Here is a 27558-nt window from a genome sequence, read left to right on the forward strand (position 1 = left end):
GAACCAACATGAAGGGTACCAAGACCATCAGCGTAAAATTCTGTATATGAGGAAAAAAACAAACCAGCAGGCTGCTAGCAGGATCAAAAACATAGTTAATGATTCCCATACTTGAAATGGGCATTTAAGTGTTTAACTTGCATATCTAAAGGTGATGAAACACAGGGCAACTTTTTGAGCAATAATGCCAGGCAATTGCCAACTAGGTAAGACAAAAGAAATTTGTTGCCCAATATCAATGGCAAAGTGCCCGAGCAACATTGCACAGCAATGCGGCTCTTGTTGCTGTCATTAGTTCAATGTATTTATGTGTTCTGGACCTGACAGGGAACACGAGGAACTGAATTTCCCGGCACAACTGGGAAATAGCCTAGATGTACATAATGACATGTGTATAACCTAGTATCATCAATATTGAGGTTGCATGTCTGTTCTAGCAGGGGGAACCAAATATTATTTCCTGAAATCCAGGAACATGAAATGGCTGAAAGTCATTCAGATACATATTTACATGTGCATAAACTAGTGTTATTAGTACTGAAGTCCAGAGTTGCTTTGTGTCTTTTTTAGCAGGGAGAACCCTATATTTTATTCTTAAGATAATAACATTCAGCTTTCATATCTATGCACGAATGTATTTTTGATGGTTGAAAAACGTATTTTTGATGGTTGAATTTGGTGTCCTGTAATTTCTGTGTTAGTATAGGAAACCATGCATCATGATGTTCTGATATAACTGGATTATGTCTGAATGCTTACAAAGACATTGTTGTCAGGAAGATGTAAGGATAAAGTCGCTACAATTAAGTTCAAATTAGAAATTAACAATATCACATTGATTATCACACATAATATAATATATAGTCCTACGAGCAATACTATTGTTTTTTGTATTTTCCCTCAAAACAGCCATTACCAGTAATTTAAGTAATTTTAATTATCTTTAAAAACAGAAAAAGTGAAATGACATGTAATGTAGGATGGTCACAAGACTATGCTGAAAATAGCTTGATCAAACCTAGCTAAATCTTGCTCTGATCGAGACACTGCGGTAAGTTCAGGTCAGGTTGGGGAGCATGTGCTGGTGCAGCGCGTTGCCGCACCCACCACACAGCGAAACTCCCTCGGGATCCCGGTTGGCGATCCCCCAGGCAGATACACGGTCCAGTCCCACCATCAATCTGCCGCAGCCTGGTGTTATGTGTGCGTCCCCTTGCCCTGGTCCAGCTGCTTGGGTCCTCAGCAATGAGGATCCTGCAAACTGGATCACCCTCAGGGAAACGCACCACATGGCCATAGTGCCGTAACTGACGCTCTCTCACAATGCAGGTAATGTGCCTCATTGGGGACTCCTCTAGCAACTGCTCATTCAACGCAAAGTAAAACCAGTGGTACCCAAGGATTCTCCGAAGAGACACAGTACCTAAGGAGTCCCAGTCTTCGTCTCAGGTCACTGGATAGTGTCCATGTTTCACAAACTACCTGGGCGAATATTTTGGACGTAAAGTTGGAACCTTGGTCCGATTGTACATACCTAGGAAGCCCGTACGTAGTGAAGAATTTAATTAGGCTCTTCACTATAACAGGAGTTTGAAGACTACATATGGGGATAGCTTCCAGGTAGCGAGCTGCAGCACACATCAACGTAAATAAATAGCAAATACCCGAGCGAGTCTTCGGCAACGGACACAGTCTATAATGACATGTTCAAAGGGTTCTCCGATTGCAGGGATTGGATGTAACGGAGCAGGTGCAATTATCTGATTGGGCTTACCCACAGCCTTGCAGACATGACAAGTTTTACCAGTTCAAGGTCGTAGCGATACGCTCAAAAATGGAAAAATAGGCATCCACCTCATTTTCCCGAAACACAGGAACAAGCCCGATATGACGACTGATGTCAAATCCCGAATTTCCAACTCCAATTTCCTGGGAGACTGGAGAACCTGAGGGAGAATGGAGGCTAGGTCGAGGAGCGCCTAGGGCACCAGCTCGGTCACGGCCGGGCAGGCCGGCTTGAGGGGTCGCACTCGGTGAGTGTACCTTACGTGGAAGGGGCACAGGTTTTTGTTCACCCAAGCTCATCCTTCGTAACGCCACCTCCTTATCAGCCTCAATCTCCACAGCCCGGACACGGAGTAGCTGAGCCTGGTACTCCTGCCTCTTTATTGCCAGTTCCAGCTCCCTAAGTCGAATTGTTAGAAGCAGTTCCTCCCTGGCTGAGCGAGGATCACCGAGATCCATGCGGACTCCCGTCCCCAGATCAACAATGCTGGCTTCTGCCGCAGTGGACACCAGGAGTGAACTGGATGCAAAACTCAGTGACTCGCCCAACTCAGGTAGGATACCCTGCCGAATTAGCTTGTCCTGTAGGACCTGTTTAAGAACCTGCTTGGAAGCTTCAGCGGGAACCAAAACATTAAAGAAGTCCGCTATTGCTAGCAGATCGTCTTTACAGCATCTATCGAACTGTTCGAGTGTGGAAAAAAGGGTGAAAGCGATGAAACTGGGCCAATACTACTAACACCACTACAACACCCCCCCACACACAAAAAAAATCCGCCAGACAAACACGAAAAGGAAAAAAGGATAGGACTAGCCCCCAATTTTGTTACGCTCCAGTATAGAGTTGGAGCCTAACAAAATGAAAGGGAAGGAGGGATTGGGAAGGACAAGACAACCAGAGCTAGGAGAAGGTAACACGGAAGTCTTTTTATAGTTTTTTTTATAGTTTTTCACACTTTACAAACACTAGGTGTAACGAACGTCAGGAGTGACAAAGGCTAAAGAAACAAACAAAAACATATCTACCGAATACAACCCCAAGCTAAGCTACTCGTAAGTGAACACAAAAAGGGTAAAACAAAACAACAATGCCTAAGCCTAACTCCCTAACCAAACAAACAGTAATCCCCACGTTTACGAAGAAACAAAAAAGGCAGACACCCCTTACACACACCTAGTGAAACACACAAACACACAGCCGAAGCAAAGGTATCCAGAGGGAAGATCAAAGAGGCGAAATCGAAGTACAAGCGAAATTTCAAAACCAAGCAGGCAGTCAAAACCAGGGCGAAGGTACAATAATGGCGAGGCAAAAATCGGAACCCAAGAACAAAAACAGTCATACATGAGCAATCATACAAAAGCAAAGCAAACGAAGAGCGAGCTAACAGGTGAGAAGCGAGCAGCGAGCAGACAAAGTGACAAAGCAGCGGCCTCTTCTGACGACGAACTGGAAACTGCTCCGAAGGCGAGGCCAGGTCCAGAAGGCGGAGGCGAAGGAGTGACTGACGAATGGGTAGGTGGCAGGATGTCCGGAGAACCTGTAGGCATCCTCCCGAACTTACAGCACGTAACACTTACAGCACGTACCCGAAACTAACTACATGTATCTCCCTTACGGCACGTATTTTCCTTACGGCCCATAATACAGGGAGCACCAGGACTCTAAAGACTTGGACCTTCGTCCTCTTGCAAAGATATCGCGAACGCCACATACCCCTTTCCAGCGACCTCATGACCCCCCATGCTCTTCCAATTCATCTACTGACTTCATAGGAACAGTCACCAGAGACATGAATGTCACTGCAGAGGTAGGTAAATCTCTTAACAAGGCTGACATTATCCCTGCAGACAGACACACTACTGATGGCTGTGCCCAAGAAGTCATTAAATGCCTGGATCTTGGTCTTTAACCAGGACACCCGCAATCCCAGACACTGAGACTCCTCGCTCAGTTTCTCGAGAGCACCGGTCAGAGCCTCCATTGACTCAGCATCGTCGGCATCAGATCACAGCATCGTTGGCAAAGTCAATGTGGTTAAAAATTGTGAATAGAAATATTGCTTGGGTACTAGAGATGTTTAGAAACATTAAATAGCTACTCTTTGATGCTGTTGTTGACAACAAAATGTTTGTCAAGTATGCCGAGGGATGAAGGACACAGGAGCAGAAGATGGAGCAAACAAACTGGGTTTATTTCAACCAACAGACTTAACAGAAAGGAACAGGATCACAGGGCATTAAGAATGGGAATGGGGGAGTTAATGCTGGGACTGGGGAGCCACTGTGAAGCACTTTTATTTTGTACTGCAAAGAAGGAAGTTAGAATAGTGATACTGAAAACGGAGGTTTTGACACATTTTAGGATACAAACTGTTTGGCAAACTAAGAAGTAAGAATAGCAAAGGCTTAAAACAGTGCTGAAGTATGGCTGCTAGGGAGGGGGAGGTTCCTTGACTTATGATGATATTGATCCATATTGATAAAAAGGCTGCTTTGAAAGAGGCAGCTCAACTGGCCATATCCAATGTACTGGAAATTTGGCAGTAGACAAGGGGCCAGGTTTGTTGGGGATGCTATCCTGTGGGTCCCCAAAATCCCCAAATGGGTGGCGTCCGCTGCCGAGACGCAAAACCCGGCTCTGCCCCCGAGGTTCCTGTGCCAGCAGTTCCTGCTCCACCCCCCGAGGTTCCAGCTCCAGTCCCCCTGGTTCCTGACCGTACTCCCGTACCCCCAGCTCCCATGAGTCCCCGATCCGCTGGACCCTGCTCCTGGGCCCCTGGCTCCCATGGCCCCTGTCCCCAAGGAGGTCCTGGACTGTCAGACCACCGCTCCATCCTCCTTGGTGGAGGAGGAGGTTGAGTGGGATCCCTCGAGGATTTCCCTGATTGCCCCTCTGAACTCCTCCGGTGGGTCACCCCAGCCACCATTCCAGCATGGCAGATCCCAGCCAGGACCTCATCTCTCTGTGTCCTGAGGAGGGAGAGGACACCTGCTCAGGCGTTGGTTCCCGCCCGCCCTGTCCCTTGACTTGCCTTCGGTCCCCCTGGCTTTGGCTCAGCGGTCACCTGCTGTCCCCCTGGCTCCAGCTCGGTGGTCGCCTGCGGTACCCACTGTGGCACCTCATCGGGCGCCTTCAGTTCTGCCTCCGGCACCTCGTCAGCCACCTGCGGTGCCCCCTGCTCTGACTCACCAGTCGCCAGCGCCTTTGCCGGCTGTGGCTGTGCCTTCGCCTGCCACGGCTTCTGCTCCCTCCTTGCCTCCTCTGGTGTCCCCTTCGCCTTCCTCCTCGCTTCCGCTGGTGTCTCCACCGCCTGCCTCCTCATTCCCGCCATCAGTCCCTCCAACTTCTTCCTCACCTCTTTCAGTTCCCTTCGGGCTCCCTGCCCTCTGCTTTCTTGTCCTCTGGTTTTGTGCCCCCTGTGTTTGCTCCCCATCCCTTTGTGCCCCCTGTTGGTTTATTCCCTGGTGCTATCCCTCTGTTGTCCCCTTTAGTGTTCCTGGTGTGTCTGTAACTCTGAGTTTAATTATTATTCCTTTCATAGATTCTTATGTGATGTTTAAAAATCCGTTTAAAGTTTAATTCCATTGCTTCTGCATGAGTGCTGCATGCGTTCTCCCACACAATCATAATCATTTTCATCCTTGCTGTTTAAATCACTCTTTTGTTTTATAAATACCCCAGTATTTATTACAACAAAATCACATCGCTAGGACAGCACGCTATATGCATGCTGTATTAGTATATTCAATAAAATACTTTTTAATTTCTTGTCATGCCATCCGGATCTTTTTGTTGTATATGTTATTACCTTCAAATCGTATTTTAACTTTGTTTATCATTATTTTCAAGGCAACGTTTGTATTGTGTTTAAGCAGACTATTTCCATAACCAATCGACACTGAAAGCATATCAAGTCCCACCCCAAGGTTCCAAAGTACCAAAGACAATTTCGGTACAGGAACTTTTGGTACTGGTACTCAATGAAAAAGCGAAAGTACCATACAAAATATACTGTACTTGGTGTGGTGGAAAAGCACCCTATATTTTACCCAGAAGCATTCCCAGAAAGTGATAAATGAGTGAAATTAAAAATTTTGCTGTGGTCTCTTAATTTTTTCCAGAGCTGTATATTTCCTGATGTCCCAGAAATACACTAAAGCAGATATCCTTAGTATCCCATAGTTTACTGGGCTGCCTGGAAGAGGCTCCAGGCTCTCATGGAAGATAGATGGCTGGGTGGCTCTATTCATCTGATTCACTGGGTAGCTTGGTTACCTCAAACCTCCAGGTTTGGGGGTTTCAATCCTGCTTCTGATCACCGTGTGAGGTCTGCATGCTCTCCTGGAATCACGTGGGTTCCTCCAAGTGCTACACTTTCCTCCCACAGTCCAAAGACAAGCAGTTGGGCTGGCATCTCTGAATTACCCAGGTACTGTAGTAAACCAACAACACTCTTTGAGGGGAATTGTTTAATAAACATCACAATGATTATTTATCGTAGTGTAATGAAGGTCAACCCCTCATGGACGAGTCAGGCATTTCAGTCGATTTTTGAAGCAGAAGACACTTTTCTGTTTGTTCAGACTAGAGGCAGTGGGCTGGCGGTACTTTGCATAGATTTTATCGCTCTCTGATTGGTCTCCTAGAAACTTTCCGTGGGTGACTATGACATCATCACAGGAACCAACATGAAGGGTACCAAGACCATCAGCAAAAAATTCTGCAAGAGAGGGAAAAAAAAAATCAACAGATTCACAGCAGGACGGAAAACATACATGAAGATTACCCTTCTTGAGCTGGGCATTTAAGCGTTTAAGCAGAATAATATCTTGTTCATAAAACTGTATGCAATGATGCCTGGGGTGACACAATAAAACTACATAACTGACAAAACTTAAATTTTCCTGTAAGACATCTAAAGGTGATGATACACAGAGTAACCTATTCAGCAATGTTGCTGGGCAATTGGCGATCAGGTGAGACAAAGAAATTTGTTGCCCAATATCAATGTCAAAGTGCCCGAGCAACGTTACTCAAAAATCACCGTAAGATAATCCAAACCGATGGACTCATTACAGTGGATGGGCTGGGGAAGAGGGGGGCAAGTCAATCAAAGGCACACTAACCCAGATGTGCTATTCTCGCCAGTTGAGGGTCAAAGCCCACTTGCTGCACCTTGTCAGTCCGGGCCAGGAAGAAGTTTACAACAGAATCTGTGACAACACACTTGGGAAAGCCTGGTACGACATGGTAGGACCCTTGTCTTACGTGCAGGCAATCCCCATCCTCATCCCCTCTCTCCCAGCTGAAGGTGTGTTTAAAAGTGTTCTTGTACTTCCCAAACTCAAGAACAGCTCCACCGACCTGAAAGCCATGGACAATGGTGTTCACTGTTATTTAGATATATCCTAGTGATATGATCCTAACGATCTCCACACAAAGATATTTCCAGAAAATATGTCGAGATAAAAGGTGTTTTCAGAGAAAAGGATAAAAAAAACTATATAATGTAATGGTAATGTGCCCAAATACAAAAAAAAAAACAAAAAAACACAAAATAGTACCATTAAATGTACACAAAAAGGAAAAAAAATGTTCAGAATATAGCCACAGCTCTGTGTGAGCTGTTTTTTTCTTTTTAACACTTTCCAGACATGCTGCTTTCCATGCTAACTGCCTCACCAGATCCAGAGTAGTCTTCTCCAGAACATCAACCAGCTTCTCAATTTTGGTGTCGTTGATGAAGATGAAGTCGTCATCCACCCAGAGCACATATTTTGTGGTCACCTGGGAAACAGCCAAGTTGCGACCTGCAAACCAGCCCTGATAGGAATAGTGAATGACATGTACAATCCCCTGAAATACCTTTTTGATCATTAAATATAAAATTTGTAGCAATCAAACCATGTTCCTTTACCTTTCCAAATGGCATTGTGTAGTGCTCAATGTAGGGTCCAGTCACTGGTTTAGGGTGTTCACTGTCATCTGCTATGACTATAGTGACGGTGGGGTAGAACCGCCGTATACTATTGATCAAAATTTGTAGTCTGTCATAGCGTATGAATGTCTTAGTAGCTATGGTCACAAGGTGACTGATGTTGTATTCTACAAGAGGACAGACAAACTAAATGTTTATTACAGAATGCATAAAGAAGAAGGAAGGGCTATAGAACAAAAGAAACAACATGTTCAGTGAGACACCATATTAGTAAACTGAATGTAAATAAGAGTCCATGTTCCATGTTCTGCTTCCTGCCAAAGGGTGTGACCCCTTAATTACACTCCTTGCACAGCTGTGTCTCTTTTTTCCAGTTACATGCGGTGGCTGTGACCATGTTGATGAGGGGAGAATATGCATAACTCAAAAGCTTGTAACGTTTTAGGAGAATAGACCCCATGTGAGTAAACTGAAGTTTAGCAAGCAATATTTCACCCCTAGAAGAGCAAAGCATCAGGGTGTTTTTATCTTTTCGACATAGAGAACCAACTGTAACTTACCTCCTTTTGGACCAGGATCATACAGCTTTGGAAGAACACCATGGCGGACTTTGACCGTGAAGACTGCCTTGTGACTTTCTGTCTCATATTGCACTTTAAAATAAGTGGCAATGGGTGAGATTATATTAATATTATTAACAATCAAAAAATGCAAACCAATAAGAATACAGTATTTTCAGACTAGTCTGCATTGTCTTGCTTTTCGCTGTTATATCTCGAATGCTGCTTTTGGCTAACCTGTGTCTGCCGTGTTGGGATGAAAAAGCGTGTTTGTGTAGGTGACGAACTGCAGCTGCTGGTTCAAGTGGGACAGGAAGTCGCTAGACAGCGTTATATGCATCGTCCCTTCACCTTTCAGAGTCACCCCCTGCACTATAGCTGTCACGTCAAATGTGCCCATTGTGGCCAACAAGGTCACCTACATGAGTGAATGGAAAAATGAGAAAGGGTGAAGAGTTAAATAAGGAAACAGCAATGTTTCAAGAAATGCAGCTTCTGTTTAATATCAGTGATGACTATTGGTAAACAGGGGAGACACAAACATTTTAAAATGGTTAACTCACTGAGTGACCTTTCCTGGGTTGCTCCTCTAATCGAAGTCCTGAAAGACAAAATGTGTTTAAGCAGATGTTGACATTTATTTCTCCATTGTTTAACAAATTTAGAGACCCTCAACCTCAAATGTTTGCACTCTGAGACCTTCAAACACTCTCAGAGATCTGCCTGATGTCATCAGTATAGTATCAATGCCTGCTCTCACCCGGGATGAGGATGGTTTTCTTGGGTTGTACTTCGACTCCCTGTGTGGGGTACTGTAAAGGGCTGTTGGCTTCTGCGATAAGGAGGAGGTTCCCTGCGTTCTGTGACCTAGCGCACCCAGAGGGAGAACTTTGTAAAACAGCAACTTCATCACACATTCACACACTGGACAGAACAATGACCATGTTTTTAACAACAAGAGCCCATTTTGTTGAAAGCTGTACATGCCAGTAATGTACCAGACGGGCTAGCCTTTGTCCCCTACACACATTAATGAGCCTTGGGCGCCCATGACCCCATTGCCAGTTCACCAGCTGGCCTTCCTTAGGCCTCATTTTTGGTAGGTACAGACCACTGCAAAATGGGAACGCCCCACAATCCCTGCTTTTGGAGATGCTCTCACTCAGTCGTCCAGCCGTCACAATTTGGCCCTTGTCAGTCACTCAGATCCTTACACTTGCCCATTTTTCCTGCTTCCAACACATCAGCTTCAAACACTGACTGTTCACTTGCCTGATATGTAATACCACCCTTGATAGGTGCCAGTGGAATGAGATAATCAATGTTATTCACTGCACCTGTCAGTGTTTTGAAATGTCATGGCTGATATATTCAGCTCTGGAAGAAATTAACAGACCACTATCTATATTTTGAAAATCTGCATTTTCAAGTCTTGGTTTAATTCTGCTGGCAGAGGCTACACTATGAGGCAGGCTGCTTCCAGGCTCAAAGTTTCTAAGACAGCAGTACACAAGAGAAAACAGGAGACACTGCCAGTGACCATAAATCAGTCAGGTGGAGGGCAGAAGCAACTTTCTAATGCCAAAAATGACCTTCAACTCCAGCAGTGCTTCATAAAGGGGAGGATGACCTCAAGTGACCTTCACAAAGAATGGGAAACATTAAGTGGTGTGAAGTGCACTGCTAGGACAATTCATAAAAGGCTCCTAGAAGCAGGACCAAAGACCCATAATGCAAGGAAGAGCCCTTCAATGAGAAGCAGGGAGTTGGAGTTTGCAAAAAATTGTATATTTTACACAGGCGCATACGCATAAATTGAAAAATGAGTTAAACCGAAAATTTTGCTGAGGTCTCTTAATTTTTTCCAGAGCTGTATGTAGAAATAAGAAGGACGGTATAGCCTGGCTGCGTAAAGGTCATGCAGGTCCACCTCTTTTGGAAGCTCTGATACTCCTGGGCTCTTCGGCGTTTTATCTCCTCCAGTTCTGAGGCTGGAAAGGATTCATGCAGCAAATAGATCTGCAAGTTTTGGTGAAGTGTCGCATGGTCTTCACAGCTGCAGTAGTTCAGGGCCAGCAGACTGGAAGATAGAGTAAACAAACAATTGTATCAAAAGTGGCGTGAACTATCATGCATTAATATACACTGTATTGCCAAAAGTATTGGGACACCCCTCCAAATGATTGACAGAGTCAATAGCTACAGACCTGCAAACTTCATGTGGCCTTAAGATTAGCTCAAGAACAGTGAGTAGAGAACTTCATGGAATGGGTTTCCATGGCCGAGCAGCTGCATCCAAGCCTTACGTCACCAAGTGCAATGCAAAGCTTCTCTGTCTGGCAATCTGATGGACGAGTCTGGGTTTGGTGGTTGCCGGGAGAACGGTACTTGCCTGACTGCATTGTGCCAAATGTAAAGTTTGGTGGAGGGGGATTATGGTGTGGGGTTGTTTTCCATGGGCTGGGCTTGGCCCCTTAGTTCCAATGAAAGGAACTCTTAATGCTGCAGCATTCAAAGCCATTTCGGACAATTTCATGCTCCCAGCTTTGTGGGAACAGTTTGGGGATGGCCCCTTCCTGCTCCAACATGACTGCACACCAGTGCACAAAGCAAGGTCCATAAGGACATGGATGAGCGAGTCTGGGGTGGAGGAACTTGACTGGCCTGCACAGAGCCCTGACCTGAACCCGACAGAACACCTTTGGGATGAATTAGAGTGGAGACTGTGAGCCAGGCCTTCTCATCCAACATCAGTGCCTGACCTCACAAATGCTCTCCTGGAAGAATGGTCAACAATTCCCATAAACACACTCCTAAACCTTGTGGACAGCCGTCCCAGAAGAGTTGAAGCTGTTATATCTGCAAAGGGTGGGCCAACTCAATATTAAAGCCTATGTATTAAGAATTGGATGTCATTAAAGTTCATGTGTGTGTAAAGGAAGGTGTCCCAATACTTTTGATAATATAGTGTAATAAGTAAGTGTCCAGACAGAGGATCATGCGCCATAGTTAGAATGACTGTAAGATGTAAGGTGAGAATGCAAGTTAAGAATGTGTGCATCTCCCTGGGTGACCAGAGGCTGGCCAACACTCACCCAGCGACGTTTGCCTTGATCCGGTAGGCGATGCTCCTGTTGCTGCCCGACAGGACTTGCTGCTGATCCCTTAACAGATTTTTGGTCATACTGCTTGGCTGTGATTGATGACCCATGGTGGTGTTAGCATCAGGAACCAGGAGGAAGAGGCCAGCAGCCGCTAGCAGCACTGCCAGCAGCAATGCCAGTTTGGGTTTGACATGCATTGTGTAGGGAGGCACACAGCAGCTTCTTGCTGCCCCTGGAAAGACAGCGTGGATTATCCATTTGCAGGTACATGTATGTGCCACACAAAAGCATCCTAACTGAAATAATAAATTAGCAAAAAGGGCTGCTTTCAAATGTCTCTGTAACTTACAGGAAAACAATACTTTGTGCAATCATATATTTACATTTTCATTTACCTGTCAGATGCTTATGTACGAGACAACAAATGAGGCAGATAAACATAAAAAGTGTTTCCCTGTCAAGTTAGGTAGAGGTGCAAGATAGTTAATGGAACGGCAGCTATGAAAAACGCTGCTTAAAACCATCCAAAAACATCAGAAAAGCAATATCAATAAATATCACCTACTGGGTTCGTACTGCAAAATACAAGAACTGAGCATCAAGTAGTGCAAAGTAAAATCACAAATGGAAAAGTCAATGAGAGTGTGCTGGTGAGTATCAGTGGTAGGATGGGGTTACCTGAAGTTCCCAACAGAGACTGGTCATAAGGCATTATTTCAAGGTCGAAAGGAACTCTGTAGAATGGCTCTAAAAAAAAGTATGTCACTTCTGGTGTTTGTTGCGAGAGCCAAACTGGTTGGGAATGCGTAGATATCGGTGAAATAATTGTAATAAATATTCAGAAGGAAAATCTGGCAAGTTAAATTATGTAATCAGACAGATCAATAATCTTCCGCAAGTTTACCTTCAAACTCAGATGGATTAACCACCTTCCCTGGCCGCTGACAATATCCGAGTAATTAAAAGCGTAAGTCACGATTACATGTTCTGCATCTTTGTTTCGTAGCTCCTGTGGCTGAACAGAGCAGATTGTCCTTCCAATGTTCTTGACACTGTCGTATGCTAAAAATTTTAGGTCATAATTTGCCCATTGGAGAGGTACAATAATACCCTACCAGACATTACGCAGTAAGGATGGGAAAAATATCGATTTTATGATTAACCACAGTCCTGGTTTTAATACTGATTCATGAAATCCCAAGATCAATTTTGTTAATTTATGCGTTTTCCCCTTCAAAAATATTTTTGCTGAATTTCATGTGTATCAGTCCTCTTATAGGACAGGTGTTGCAACTTTCTGTCACTTACTGTACAGGAGGTTTGCAATAGTATTGCGAAATTACCACGCAACTCCATCTTGGTGCATTGTCAGTCATGGGCTGTGTCCGAATTCGGGGGCTACAACCTTTGAAGGATGCGGTCAACAAAGGTGTAAACTACAGTTACCGCGGTCTGAAATCATACCGATAGGAAGGAAGAGGGAGGCTGAGCTCTATTTATTTTTTCACATAAATGGTTTGTTTAACTTACTTTCATAGAAAACATTACAATGACTGTCTAACTATAAAGTTGATGATTTCAAATGAGTGCGCGACAGGGGGAACACATGGGAAATAGCCTATGTGTACATAATTACATGTGTATGAACTAGTATCATCAGTATTGAGGTCCAGAGTTGTTGCATGTCTGTTTCAGCAGGGGGAACCAGACCGTAGAATATCCTGGATTTCAGGAAATAATGTTTTTCCCTCACATATGGGCAAAGTAGTATGTGAGGTGGCTGAAAGTCACTCAGATACATATTTACATGTGCATAAACTAGTGTTATTAGTACTGCGGTTCAGAGCTGCTGTGTGTCTGTTTTAGCAGGCGAACCCTATATTTTAAGCTTAAGGTAATAATGTTCAGCCTTCAAATCTATGCATAAACATATTATTGATGGCTGAAAAAGTGATTTAGCTACACATTTCCATGTAAACAGATTTGTATCACCAATTTGATGTCCTGTAATTTCTGTGTTAGCATAGGAAACCAGGCATCACGATGTTCTGATATAACTGGATTGTGTCTAAATGCTTACAAATATATTTGTTGTCAGCAAGGTGATAAATATAAGCAGTAAGTTGCTACAATTAAGTTATAATTATAAATTAATAGCATCGTCACACATAATATAGGTTAAGTCCTACAAGCATTACTACTGTTTTCTGCATTTTCTCTGCAAACCCAGCTATTATCAGTGATTAAACTAATTTAAATTATCTTTAAAAACACAGAAACATCAAAAAGACATGCAATGTAGGAACCTGCCTCCACAGGTCTGAATATGTTCTACCTCATGTAGATAATATGGTTAAAATGTGAAGCAGTTTGGGACAAATTCAGAGGTCGCCCAAAGTCCAACAATAATCCTTATAATGTGGCTGGCTCTTTGCAACATTCACTATTGGGTCAGTTTTGCTCTGTGCTCTGCAATACACTGTGATAATGTTGTTAGAAATTGTTACTTACTTAAACATTAAATATTGTTTAGGTACTAGCAATGTTTAGAGACATCACATTAAAATAGCTATTCTTTGATGCTGTTGTGCACAACAAAATGTTTATTTTATTATGCACCGAGGATGAAGGATGTAGGAGCAGAAGATGGAGTAAACAAATGGGGTTTATTTCAACCAAAAGACCTAACATAAAGGTACAGGATGACGGGGAATCAACACTGGGATTACAGAACACAGCTAATAGGCCAGGCCACAGATAAGATTGATGTTAATGCTGAGACTGGAGAGCCTGGGACTGGGAAGCACTTTACACAAAGACTAACAAGGGAGCAAAAAAAGAAGCAGCTGAAGTGAATCACACAAGGGCAGGAATGAGAGGCAAGACAAACACGTAACACATGTGGCTTGTTAGATTAGGGATTAAACAGTTAGGGATTAATTAGGGATTAAACAAGAAGGTCAGGTGGGCAGGGTGTTACTTATTGTTAGTTGAATAACACTGTACTGCAAAGAAGAAAGTTAGAATAGTAATGAACAGGCAACTGAAAATGGAGGCTTTGACACATTTTAGGATACAAACTGTTTGGCAAACTAAGAATGGCAAAGACTAGAAGCAGTGCTGAAGAATGGCTGCTAGAGAAGGGGGCTGATGTGTCCAGTTCACATCTTCCAACCAATAGTGACGTTCTTTGACTTTGAATTTTTACATTAATAAAAAAGGCTGTTTTGAAAGAGGCAACTCAACTGGCTGTGTCCTGTGTACTGGAAATTTGGCAGTATGCAAGAATACCACATCAGCGAATATACTCTGGGATTCGCATATTGAAGAAGCTTTATGATGAATATGCAAAGCCAACAGGCCTATTTTCAGCTGTAAATGAGAAAGTACAGCTCTGGAAAAAATTAAGAGACCATATTTTTTTCAAATCTGCATTTTAAATTTCTGGTTTAATCCTGGTTCTGCTGGCAGAAGGCTACATTGAGCGACAGGTTGCTTCCAGGCTCAAAATATCTAAGACTGCAGTACATAAGAACAATGTGAAGCACGAGACACTGGCAATGACCAAAAACCAGCCAGATAGATGGCGGAATCGACTTTTTAATGCCAGAGATGACCGTCAACTTATCCAGCAGTGCCTCATAAATCGGAGGATGACCTCAATTGACCTTGACAAAGAATGGGAAACATTAAGTGGTGTGAAGTGCACTGCTAGGACAATTCATAACAGGCTCCTAGAAGCAGGACTGAAGACCCATAAAGCAATGAAGAAGCCCTTCATGAATGAGAAACAGAAGAGGCAGGTTTGCAAAAAAATGTATATTTTAGCATAACTATAAACTGAAATGAGTGAAATTAAAAATGTTGCTGTGGTCTCAATTTTTTCCATGTGCATTTCTTCACAGTTCAAAGTTTGGTGGAATTTTTCATTTTTTTTTTACAGGTATCCCTCGTTTAATGTCCACATTACGTCTTGTAAAACAGATTTGGATGTTGATCAAATATTACCATAGTCACTGTAGCTATATTTCCGTATTTTCATTTCATGTATTAAATTACAAATCTTTGAGCAAACTTTAAAATGTTCACCAAGAGGCCTACCATTTGGCACAATTAACAATGGCCAGGCATAGAACAAAATTAGACTTGTGAAGGTCATGTCTCATGACATTTGGACCACCCTAATGAGATGTTTTTGCATATATGGCTTATTTTCCTCCACACTTTAATAGAAAGACATTAAAATGACAGAAAAACTGTCTATAAAGTAGCAGGTGCAATGCGTAGATACTTTATTGACGTTAACCCAGAACATGGATCTAAAGCTCATCAAGGGAAAGTCACCAGCAAGCGAACAGGCAAGGTGGTGCAGAAGAAAAAAACTGTCCTGAATCCACGTGTCCACATTCATGAGGAAACTGATGGACTTCCAGTGGGATTTCATATAATTTGAGCGTTGGGGAGATGCACTGTCAACCAACACACTGCAGGGCACACACACTGACAGTCATTCATTAGTGGCCAATTTAGAGAACCTATAGAACATGCCTTTGGACTGTGGGAGGCAACCAGAGCCCCCGACGGAAACCCACACAAACACGCGGAATGTATATAAAAATGTATATTTTAGCATAACTATAAACTGAAATGAGTGAAATTAAAAATGTTGCTGTGGTCTCAATTTTTTCCATGTGCATTTCTTCACAGTTCAAAGTTTGGTGGAATTTTTCATTTTTTTTTTACAGGTATCCCTCGTTTAATGTCCACATTACGTCTTGTAAAACAGATTTGGATGTTGATCAAATATTACCATAGTCACTGTAGCTATATTTCCGTATTTTCATTTCATGTATTAAATTACAAATCTTTGAGCAAACTTTAAAATGTTCACCAAGAGGCCTACCATTTGGCACAATTAACAATGGCCAGGCATAGAACAAAATTAGACTTGTGAAGGTCATGTCTCATGACATTTGGACCACCCTAATGAGATGTTTTTGCATATATGGCTTATTTTCCTCCACACTTTAATAGAAAGACATTAAAATGACAGAAAAACTGTCTATAAAGTAGCAGGTGCAATGCGTAGATACTTTATTGACGTTAACCCAGAACATGGATCTAAAGCTCATCAAGGGAAAGTCACCAGCAAGCGAACAGGCAAGGTGGTGCAGAAGAAAAAAACTGTCCTGAATCCACGTGTCCACATTCATGAGGAAACTGATGGACTTCCAGTGGGATTTCATATAATTTGAGCGTTGGGGAGATGCACTGTCAACCAACACACTGCAGGGCACACACACTGACAGTCATTCATTAGTGGCCAATTTAGAGAACCTATAGAACATGCCTTTGGACTGTGGGAGGCAACCAGAGCCCCCGACGGAAACCCACACAAACACGCGGACAGCAGGCAAAACCCACACAAACACGCAGAGAGCAGGCAAAATCCACACAAACACGCAGCAAGCAGGCAAAACCCACACAAACACGCGGACAGCAGGCAAAACCCACACAAACACGCAGAGAGCAGGCAAAACCCACACAAACACGCGGACAGCAGGCAAAACCCACACAAACACGCGGAGAGCAGGCAAAACCCACACAAACACGCGGACAGCAGGCAAAACCCACACAAACACGCGGAGAGCAGGCAAAACCCACACAAACACACGGAGAGCAGGCGAAACCCACACAAACACGCGGACAGCAGGAAAAACCCACACAAACACGCAGAGAGCAGGCAAAACCCACACAAACACGCAGAGAGCAGGCAAAACCCACACAAACACGCGGACAGCAGGCAAAACCCACACAAACACGCAGAGAGCAGGCAAAACCCACACAAACACGCAGAGAGCAGGCAAAATCCACACAAACACGCAGCAAGCAGGCAAAACCCACACAAACACGCGGACAGCAGGCAAAATCTACACAAACACACGGAGAGCAGGCAAAGCCCATACAAACACACAGAGAGCAGGCAAAATCCACACAAACACGCAGAGAGCAGGCAAAATCCACACAAACACGCAGAGAGCAGGCAAAACCCACACAAACACGCAGAGAGCAGGCAAAATCTACACAAACACACGGAGAGCAGGCAAAATCCACGTAGAAAGGCCCACTGGCCATTCAACCCAGGAATCAAACCCAGGACCTTCTTGCTGTGAGGCGGCAGCGCAAAATACTGTGCCACCATGCTTCCCACGAATATTAATATATTTACAAAAATCATCACTTGTATTTAGCCATATATTTAGTCAGTTATGTTCACTTTCTTACAGATGCATCTCCAAATGCGAGTACCAGGCTTACAATGACAAGGTCTCCAAAATCAATGGGCTTAAACAACCGGCAACCTTCAACCTTCTTCTAATTTCATGAAAAATGCATTAATCCATATGAGGTTGGAACTTCATTGCTCTCAAAGACCCCACCTTAACCCTCATGTGTCAGAGTCAGTCTGACAGATAAGTCAGCAGAGGCTCTAAACACCAAAACTACACAGACTGGTCTGGTGTTACCTTTGTTTTTGCTGTGTACACGAAAACAAACCTGTTCAAACCTGAGCAAATGATTCATGTTGTTTTAAAAGGCTTTTAAAAAGATGTTTCTAAAAAGTAGTCCGTAAACAACTCTGTTGAATTGTTGCTTAGAAATTAAAAAAGCTTTGAATTTTTGAAGATTCTGTGAATTTTGACAATTTGAATTTTGTAATTAAAAACAGCATATTTAATAATAATAATAATAATAATCTGTTTGGGGAATAAAATGCTTTATAGATTTTATTTGGTAAATATTAACTGCTAAAAAACAGTAAAAAGTACAAAAGTACAGTAATATCCTGCATAACTGATTATAGCAAAGTACAGTAATTTTTATATACAGTAAAATCCTGTAATTAAAAAGCGAATCTCCTGCCAGTATTTTACTATAATTTTACATGCTTTTTTTTTACAGTGTAGATAAAACTGCAGCTGTCTGTAGATGTTACTTTGAGCATCTTGTGGTAACACATTGAATATGAGTGCTCTTTTATGCCGAAATCACCCTGATTTGACAGTACAGTAGATGCTATAGCCAGAAGAGAACAGCTCCTGCACCGAAACAGCCACTTTTAAACTTGTAAGATAAGCAGATAATCCACACTTGGTGTTTTTTAGGTACTACAGGTTACTACAGGTTGTACAAACATCTTTTTTAAACGACAAGGCTTATGTGATTCGATAAATTGTTCAGTTTTTCTTGTGCTTTAACTGGTTTGTTTCCTTGATTGAAAGACTCATCCACCTATTTGACATTAACATCAGTGGCACATGAATGATTTTGTGAGACTGATGGAGCACCATGCCATAAGGCAAAAGTGGAAACTCCCCAGACCTTAATTCCATTGAGAACTTGTGGTCAATCCACAAGAAGCAGCTGGACAAACAAAAATCCACAAATTCTGACAAACTCAATGCATTGATTATGCAACAATGGGTTGCCATCAATCAGGATTTGTCACAGAAGTTGATTGACAGCATGCCAGGGCGAATTGCAGAGGTCTTGAAAAGGAGGGCCAACACTGCAATCATTGCCCTTAGTGTAATTGTCAATAAAAGCTTTTGACGCTTGTGAAATGCTTGTAATTACTGAAGCAGCAAACTTTGTGAAAACCAATACTTGTGTCATTCTCAAAACTTTTGGCCACGACTGTAGTGAGTGAATCAGTATTTAGCTCTCGTGTCTATGAGTATTTCCTCTCACGCATACAGCGCATCCGGCGCCACCAGGACCGACCCATGGCATGGGCAATATAAGCACATGCTAGGGGCGCCGTTCATTAAAAGGTGAAGCTTAGGCAGCCCAAAGGGTAGAAACGGAAAGAGGAAGAAAATTTGCATTTTTATTTTACTCTGTTTATCTACACCATTATTTCAAAATAATAAAAAAAAGCTTATTAAATAAGCAGATCTTATTCAATAAACAACTTTTTTCGGTTTGCCCAGCACCCTACTCCCCTCCATATCATGCACTGTCGGCGTCTTTAAGTTACTCTGATAGTGCATCATATAATTAACAGTATCTAATTAAAAAAGACATTACCATGTCAAAAAGGCCAAAGCCCTCCAGTGCCCAGCGAAGGAAAAGAAGAAGAGAAATAAAAATGGGAAAAAGTCAGAAGTAATAATCACTAATGACAATAATTACTGTCTGTGGTTTGTGGATCAGTGTGACTAGCTAGCTTGCTAGTAACACTAACAATTGCTACTTTAATACATAACTATAATTAACATCAGCTACTCCCTATGTAAATTCATTAGGGAAAGCTGGAAATACTTTTCAGGAGTTTGAGTATGGGGAATAACCTGCATGATTTTCAGAAATACACTTTTTCGTTTGTGTTGCTGCACCTGCACGATCCACCCACTGTGTCTGTCTCAAGACAACAATTTTTTTCAGATCCAGCATTCTCTGTTGGGGACAACTTACTCTTCAAAAGAGCAAGTTGAGGGAGGCGTAAAAACAATTTCCCCATGGGGATCAATAAAGTATCTATATATATAATCTGGGTGTAAAGGAGTTCCAAATGTCACTTCTTTTACACTGGGGTTCCAAATCCCTAAGGTTCCAAACTTTATTGTACCATATTGTATACCCCAGTCTTACATAAGTTCCCAGGATCTATTAGCTAACCCTATCCTTCATCCTAGGATGGCACCACTGACCAGTCATGCAATGGTACAGTAACCCAGGAAATGGCTGTAGCATAATGGCTCACATTATCCAAAGTATAAACACTCTCCAGGGTTAAGTTCCAATAAACCTATCGTAAGGTGAAAATGAATTTTAATTTAGTACACCTAGCCCAGGGTGTCAAACTCCAGTCCTGGGGGGCAGGAGCCCTGCACAGTTTTTGGTTTCCCCTCATTTAACACACCTGATTCAACTCCTTGTGCTAATTACAACACAGCTCTTGAGCTGAATCATTTGTGGTAGAATAGGACAGAACTAAGCTACACAGGTGTCCGGCCCCCCAGGGCTGGAGTTTGACACCCCTAACCTAACCTAAGAAATATCATAGCCTAGCCTTTAGCCTGCTTTGCTCAGAACACTCAAATTAGCCTACAGTTGGGCAAAATCATTAACACAAAGCCTGTTTTATGATGAAATGTTGAATATTTCATGTAATTTATTGAATAATGTACTGAAAGTGAAAAACAGTATGGAATTGGAATACCCATCATAAAGTCAAAATATCATAACACGGACCATCATAACCCACAGATCATCTGTATTGGACTGCTGATAGAGTGTCATTCACTTAAAAGAAGTTGTCCCATCACTTGTCAATAGAAGCATTCACACTAATAGCAGATGGGTTGCCTAACTAGGGGACGTGTCCCCCTGGGAACCAGAATTTCCTCCTGGGATCAATAAAGTCAATCTTTATCTTAAGCTTAAGTTCACAAAAGGTTTTCTCTTACCTTGTCCTATGTACACTCAGTGCACCCAGCAGTGTCGTTGGTTGTTGAGTCTCTCACGAGCCACCAGATTCTGGGATCCTGTTTGTGACGTTGACATTAAATTACTTCTTCATAGTCTTCTATCTGATTGAGAAACTAAGGGCTATATTGTACTAGTAGACATGAAAGTGCTTTTTGATGCACTGTTTTGTTGCATGTATTCTCTCATTGGTAGGGTAGTCACACCCACAGCTCTTAAACCTAAAAAAAAGAGGTGCAGTTGTACCAGTGTAATTCACCATGTGAGAAAATGACACAGTGATTTTGGCAACAAAACTAATGAGGAACATGGACTTATTAATTTTAGCCTCCTTTTTATTTGCCTTATATACAAAATACAATGAGATTGTTTTGCTTGTGGCACAAGTACACAGATCATACATACTGCCAAGACAAAAAAATACACAAATACACAAAACAATAAGAATAAAAAAGAGTGATATAGATTATAAGAAAATGTGCCCTTGATAAACAAATAAACATGTAGGCATATAAATAAATAACGGGCAGATGACAAGATGTGGGGTACAGACAGTTTGGGGTATGTGCACATTTACAGTGTGAATCGAGTTAAAATCCATAGAAATCCTTTTATTTTGAAAAAGAAAACATGGTGGGAAAGCCTACTATGCATATACTAGTCATTCAGAAAGAATGTTACAATGAAATACCATTTTGTTGTTTGGTGTAATTGAGAATGATTTAATGTTGCAGCTGCTGTGGGGGAGCTAGTCTATTTACACTGGGTGCTTTATTTTAACCCCTTCAGTAGATGTCGCCAAGCCAGAGACACTGTGTGGAGGAAGACAGTGCTCTTTTAATGTCTTTAAAAAGACAGTAGAGATTAATACCTCCACCTTTCTACTGTCTAGTCCAGGGGTGGGCAATCTTATTTATCCACAAAGGGCCGGTGTGTATGCAGCTTTTTGGGATAACCTTTAGGTCAGCTGTTCAAACCCAGGTGTGAGGACTCTTCAGCCAATCAGTCCTCTAATTAGTAATCTAATGAGGGAGTTGCAGCGAAAACCCGCAAACACACCGGCCCTTTGTGGATAAGATTGGCCACCCCTGGTCTAGTCCCAGACTAGGCCCCTCATACGTCTTGTACATCCTAGTCTGCTCATGATGGGACACCTCTTAGGTGGGCAGTTGGCCACACAAGATGAGAGGACGGGGGCCAGTGTTCACACCAAATCTTTGTTTATTACAGAAATAAATGGTAATATAATAAAACTGATTAACAACAGAGGCAAAAATTTTAGACAATTTAGACAATGAAGTTATATGATTATAGTCTAATTTTACATATTAAAGAAACTAAAATATTAAACAAAAATTTAAATATTACGGTAATGAGTATGTGAGAATGACCAATATTGTGTTATCCAAAAGCACAATCTTCCTTTTTGTACGGTGGCCGAGAGAGCTCAACGCGCTGCAACTCCAAGAAAACACATGCAAACATAAAAAAAACCACAACAAATTAAGAAAACGTCTCCATCAGTTTGACAACACAGGCGCTGCAAATACGGAAACGCGCTGCAAACACAAAAAAAGCGCTGCAAACACAAAAAAAGCGCTGCAAACACAAAAAAAGCGATGCAAACACAAAAAACGCGATGCAAACACAAAAAACGCGCTGCAAACACAAAAAAAGCGATGCAAACACAAAAAACGCGCTGCAAATAGCAGGGACCACAACGGAAATGTTTCAGGGGGACCTCAAAAAGTGACGAACCCATCTGGGAGCTCAGCTGACTATTTGTTCAGTGGCTTTTGGACAGAGCGGAGGTTTTGTCCGTGAACTGAAAGGTGGGTTTTTTTTTTGTTTATTTTAACATCCCGATCATACCATTAATTGGTCTATTGGACATTATTAGACTAATCTGACGAATCACACACATAACTGTGGAACGTTATTTTAATGCTATGTTAGCTAGAGTTACTCTGAGAAAAACTGTAGGCAACAAGCAAGTAAAACTAACCCCTGTTTTTTTTTTTTCCTGACATCTGCATTTTTAACTCTTCTGTGAAAATGTATATATTACAGGCATTTACTAGTTACAAGTTATATATTTTAGCACTAAACAGTCACAAACATTTCCTCCGCCAGGCTATGTATTGTCCATATTGTGGACACGATTTACCTGGACATGTTGGACGCTTTTGTGGCACCTGTGGTATCAGCATTCAATTTTTGGCACCTTTTCTACAGAATGGTATGTATATGTATGTATATATATATATATATATATGTATGTATATATATGTGTATATGTATGTATATATATGTGTATATATATGTGTATGTATATATATGTGTATGTATATATATGTGTATATATATGTGTATGTATATGTGTATGTATATATATGTGTATGTATATATATGTGTATGTGTATATATATGTGTATGTATATATATGTGTATATATATATGTATGTATGTATATGTATGTGTATGTATATTAGGGATGGCGAAAACTAAAAAATTTCTTGACCGACCACCGAGCCTCAGTAGCCGGTTGAAACCGGTTAACCGATTAGTTTAAAATATGGTACGCTATTTGAAATAACAGCCATTTCGAGCCGCGCCTGCAATTTCGCAACTCTGTCGCATCTCTCTGCCGCTCTGCCTCCCGCACACACACACACACACTGCCACTCACGTCACTTTTTTAAAATCCCCTACAGCGCGAAACATGAGTCCCGCAAACGCGGCGCCGAAGAGCTTGTTGTATGTAATCGTAGGACAAATGGCTCCTTAGTTTCAAATGGTTTGGGTACAAGGTGATCGCTTTGAAAATAAAGGCGTTTGTCTAGGTTAGAAGCTCATTTGAAACATTGCCACGGCTCATTTAAGAAAATGACAGCTCCGAAGAGACGCCGCTTTAGTTGAGGTAGTGCTAACCATAATAAAGAAAGATGATGATCATCATCACCTTATCGGTTACCACTGAAATGTAGATGTAATGTATTTCCAAATCTAAGCCCATCTTATGCGGAATGTTGCCTAATAGACTGCAACATGATAAAACCAATGGATAAAACAGGCACCTTCAGAATGCGTAAAAGACGCACCGGCCAAGGCAGGTCTAACTCACTGTGTGCCTTCTAATAACGGACAGGACAACTCTGTTGTATAATTAATATTATTTTTTTATTTTTCAAAAAGACAAGTGTCAACTTCTGTTAAGGGCAACATCTCCTAAACCATAACAGACAAAAACCTACAGCTATTCTTAAGAATAACATTAAATAAACGAAAAATTATTAGAATCTATGAATGAGAATACTGTAGCCAACAAACAGCTCACAGACAGGTGTTAAGGGTGCTAATTATTAAAACATAACAAAACGGTTTGGCCATTAGTTATTCTTGGAAAATAAATTAACGAAAAACAAGTTAAAGTTAAATTTCGCAAACCTTGTGAGCGCGCGAACCCAAACGCTGTGACCTCGCGCCAAATGTTTTTATTGGTTTATTAAGTACAAACAGGCGAGTTATGAAAAATTGAGTGTGAGGGATAATTTGTTCACTTAACACAAAAAGATGAGGAATGAGATGGCTAACTGTAGTAGCGTATAGTCCACTGTCTATAATAGCCTAATTTAGATATCACTTTTTTTTTTAACCGACTACCGACAACTTTGACCGGTTAACGTTGATACGGTCAACCACCGGTCAAACGGTCATCGGTTAACATCCCTAATGTATATATATATATGTGTGTGTGTGTGTGTGTAGGGATATGTGGAATGTATTGTCATTGTTGCATAAAAGTGAGACCAATTTTTAGCCAAGGCTGAACAATAAAGTATGACTAACTAACTAACTATAATGTCAAAGGTCAATTTGACCCATTTTCATTTTGAGTTGTCTGAAATACTGAAATACTTTTTTCCCTCTTTTTTTTGCTCCTTGAAATTCATTCACCTCATTTAGGGTCATGAACTTATATGCAAGTTGTGGACACAATGTGTTATGAAAAGTATGAATTGAACCCATTGGGTATGCAATGATTATGTTGAGTCATTCTGACCCTAACACTTTCACATGCATAGGTAGTTGGACATACCTAAAATAAAAACATTTCTTTGATGTACATTGTCTTATTCTCACTGCACTGAGAAGACGAAAGGGAGCTTTCCCACATTTCTTCTCAGTGCTGCTACAGACTTTGTCACACACAATCAGATGTACACTAATTTATTAACAAGTTGAACCAGTTAATAGTATGACATATAGAACTAAACACAAGTACATTGCACATGTTTTTTCAATATCAACATAGACCTCTCAATACGACCTGTTTAAAAATAGTAAGCTTAAATGCCCGTCCAATGCCAGGTGTTCTTTGTGCCTTTTAGTACCTGGATTTGTGCACAAATTTAGGTTAAATACATTTCTCAAACTGTATCAAACAGTTGACCTTTTTATTTCTTTGCTACTGCTGATACATTTTTATGTTTGTGTAAGATTATATTTGTGGATTCCTGCATTCTTAATGACACTGTTCTCTTTTCCCTTCAGATCCAGGATCAATGTCAGATGAACTCATGGAGGCAGGCCTAATAAGTAAATATTTCTCAGAGGGCCACACCTATGACGTAATCCTTGATTTTCTCAAAACAAGGCACAACATCTTCCTGAGCCTGAGCACTTTAAAGAGAAAACTGAAAAATGCTGGCCTAACAAGGAGAACAGACTATAGTCCCATTGAAACTGTCAATGCAGTGATAACACATGAACTGACAGGCTCTGGACAGCTTTTAGGTTACAGAGCTCTGTGGCAGACATTGCGACAAAAGTATTTCCTAACAGTTAAAAGGGATGATGTAATGCATGCAGTTCGCAGACTGGATCCATCTGGAGTTCAACTTCGTCATAGACGCAGGTTTATCCGAAGAGGATACTTTACAGCAGGACCAAACCAAGTGTGGCATATCGATGGGTATGATAAGCTCAAACCATTTGGTGTTGCCATCAGTGGCTGCATTGATGGATTTTCTAGGAAAGTGATGTGGCTAAGAAGTGGCAGCTCTAATAACAACCCCGGGGTAATTGCTTATTATTACATGAAGTGTGCATCAGAGTTTGGAGTTCCAGCACGTCTTCGCACAGACTGTGGGACAGAAAATGGCACTATGGTAGCCATTCACTGTGCATTAAGAGCACAGTATACAGATGATTTTGCAGGAGTCCTCAGTCACATGTATGGAACATCAACTGCAAATCAGCGTATCGAAAGTTGGTGGTCCTTTTTCAGAAAGCAGAGGTACATGTATCTATTTAGTCACTTAGTTTTGTGTGTGTGTGTGTGTGTGTGTGTGTGTGTGTGTGTGTTGTCACATGACAGAGGTTTTCAGCTGTCAACATTCATTATATGAGAATATTGAGAATAATGAGAATCTTTTTTTCCCCTGATGGTATAAAGTTTGCTTTACATTGATTTCATTTCCATATAAATTTTATTCAGCACTAAACTAAAACATTGTGTATACTGTCATTCCATCACTAGGACTCAGTTCTGGATTGATTTGTTCAATGACCTGAGAGAGAGGCACCTTTTCAACGGCAGCCACGAGCATAAGTGCCTTCTGCGTTATGTCTTCTTGGGCATCTTGCAGAAAGACCTTGATGAGTACAGAGAACTTTGGAATAACCACACCATCCGACCTGTTCGTCAGTCATCTTGTCATTCTGGTAAACCAGAAGCCATGTATCACCTGCCTCACAGGTTCGTATTTAATCCTTGCAATATGTGACCATATTCAGTAAATATCAAATAAAAAAAAAAATTCAGTTTATCATTAGTTTTTTACTTGATCAATTCCACACTTGACGATTATTACATTTTAAATCATAACTAGATTACTATTTTAAAAATAATTCAGACACTCTTAGACAAAAACGTACAATGCATGAAGCAAAAAGGTGGAAACTTCTGGTTCACAAAGTGTGTTTGTAGTAGAAGCAAATGTGAGAACCATATTTGACAACAGATGTTCTCAACATTAAGAGTCAACCTTTGGCTTATTTGTCTTAAAATTCAAGACTATTTAAAAATTGGGTTATAATTTTTTCATTTTAGGATTTATAGTTTTTATTACACATTTTTGTAATGAGTTTACTTATGTTTTGATTTCTGACTGGCCTTAGGTTTGATGCAAGGGATTGTGGATTCCCAGTGTCAACAAGTTATTCAAGAGTTTGAGGACATTCTGCCACCACAGCGCAGTCTTTGTGGCGATGGTAATCTCCAAGGTCAATTTACGGACTTACAGAGACAGAGTGGGCTTTTTTCACCAGTCAACTGGATAACTGCTGTTGAGAATTACATAACACTCAAAAATATGTCTGGACTTTAAAATGATTGTTGAAGATTTTTATTAGTCAGTATGTCAATGAATCAAGTATAATCAAGGTGAATCGAGCCATTTATGTATCTAGTTATTCTACCACTATTCTAAACCTATGTGTGAAATGTATAGAACATGCCTTGAGGAAAACTGTATAAAAGAGGGTGCGAACAAAGACTCCACAGATTGCTCTGTAGAGTTCTCTCTACCTTGTTGTCTCTGGCAATAAAGTCATCAAAACCCAAGACCCGGGAATATTTCTTCAAGTGGGACAGAGGGAAACCAATACATG

At 41.5% G+C, this 27558-nt stretch overlaps 2 protein-coding genes across 7 annotated transcripts; one reads left to right on the forward strand and one right to left on the reverse strand.

The window, feature by feature from the left end:
• Positions 1–6243: 6243 nt before the first annotated feature.
• LOC111860628 (beta-1,4 N-acetylgalactosaminyltransferase 1-like) lies at positions 6244–21089 on the reverse strand. The gene is made up of 11 exons (XM_023844488.1): positions 20865–21089; positions 11383–11623; positions 10218–10367; positions 9048–9154; positions 8851–8888; positions 8525–8705; positions 8288–8380; positions 7707–7894; positions 7472–7612; positions 6916–7153; positions 6244–6509 (listed from the first exon to the last, which is right to left on the reverse strand). Exons 2-11 carry the CDS (start codon positions 11586–11588, stop codon positions 6310–6312), a joined length of 1542 nt encoding a protein of 513 aa, XP_023700256.1. The 5' UTR covers positions 11589–11623; positions 20865–21089; the 3' UTR covers positions 6244–6309.
• Positions 21090–22617: 1528 nt separating this feature from the next.
• Positions 22618–27511, forward strand: LOC111860629 (uncharacterized). Of its 6 annotated transcripts, none has more exons than XM_072712964.1 (6): positions 22618–22715; positions 23017–23122; positions 25438–25482; positions 25756–26182; positions 26426–26644; positions 27067–27511. In XM_072712964.1, exons 2-6 carry the CDS (start codon positions 23020–23022, stop codon positions 27119–27121), a joined length of 849 nt encoding a protein of 282 aa, XP_072569065.1. In that variant the 5' UTR covers positions 22618–22715; positions 23017–23019; the 3' UTR covers positions 27122–27511. The 6 variants fall into 6 exon arrangements, 5 of the variants coding, with proteins under 5 accessions (XP_072569065.1, XP_072569067.1, XP_072569063.1 ...); XM_072712966.1 differs by having other exon boundaries at positions 25756–25858; XR_011991933.1 differs by having other exon boundaries at positions 25438–25858.
• Positions 27512–27558: the final 47 nt, after the last annotated feature.

Source organism: Paramormyrops kingsleyae, chromosome 6 (genome assembly GCF_048594095.1).
Source record: "Paramormyrops kingsleyae isolate MSU_618 chromosome 6, PKINGS_0.4, whole genome shotgun sequence".
Classification (NCBI taxonomy): domain Eukaryota; kingdom Metazoa; phylum Chordata; class Actinopteri; order Osteoglossiformes; family Mormyridae; genus Paramormyrops; species Paramormyrops kingsleyae.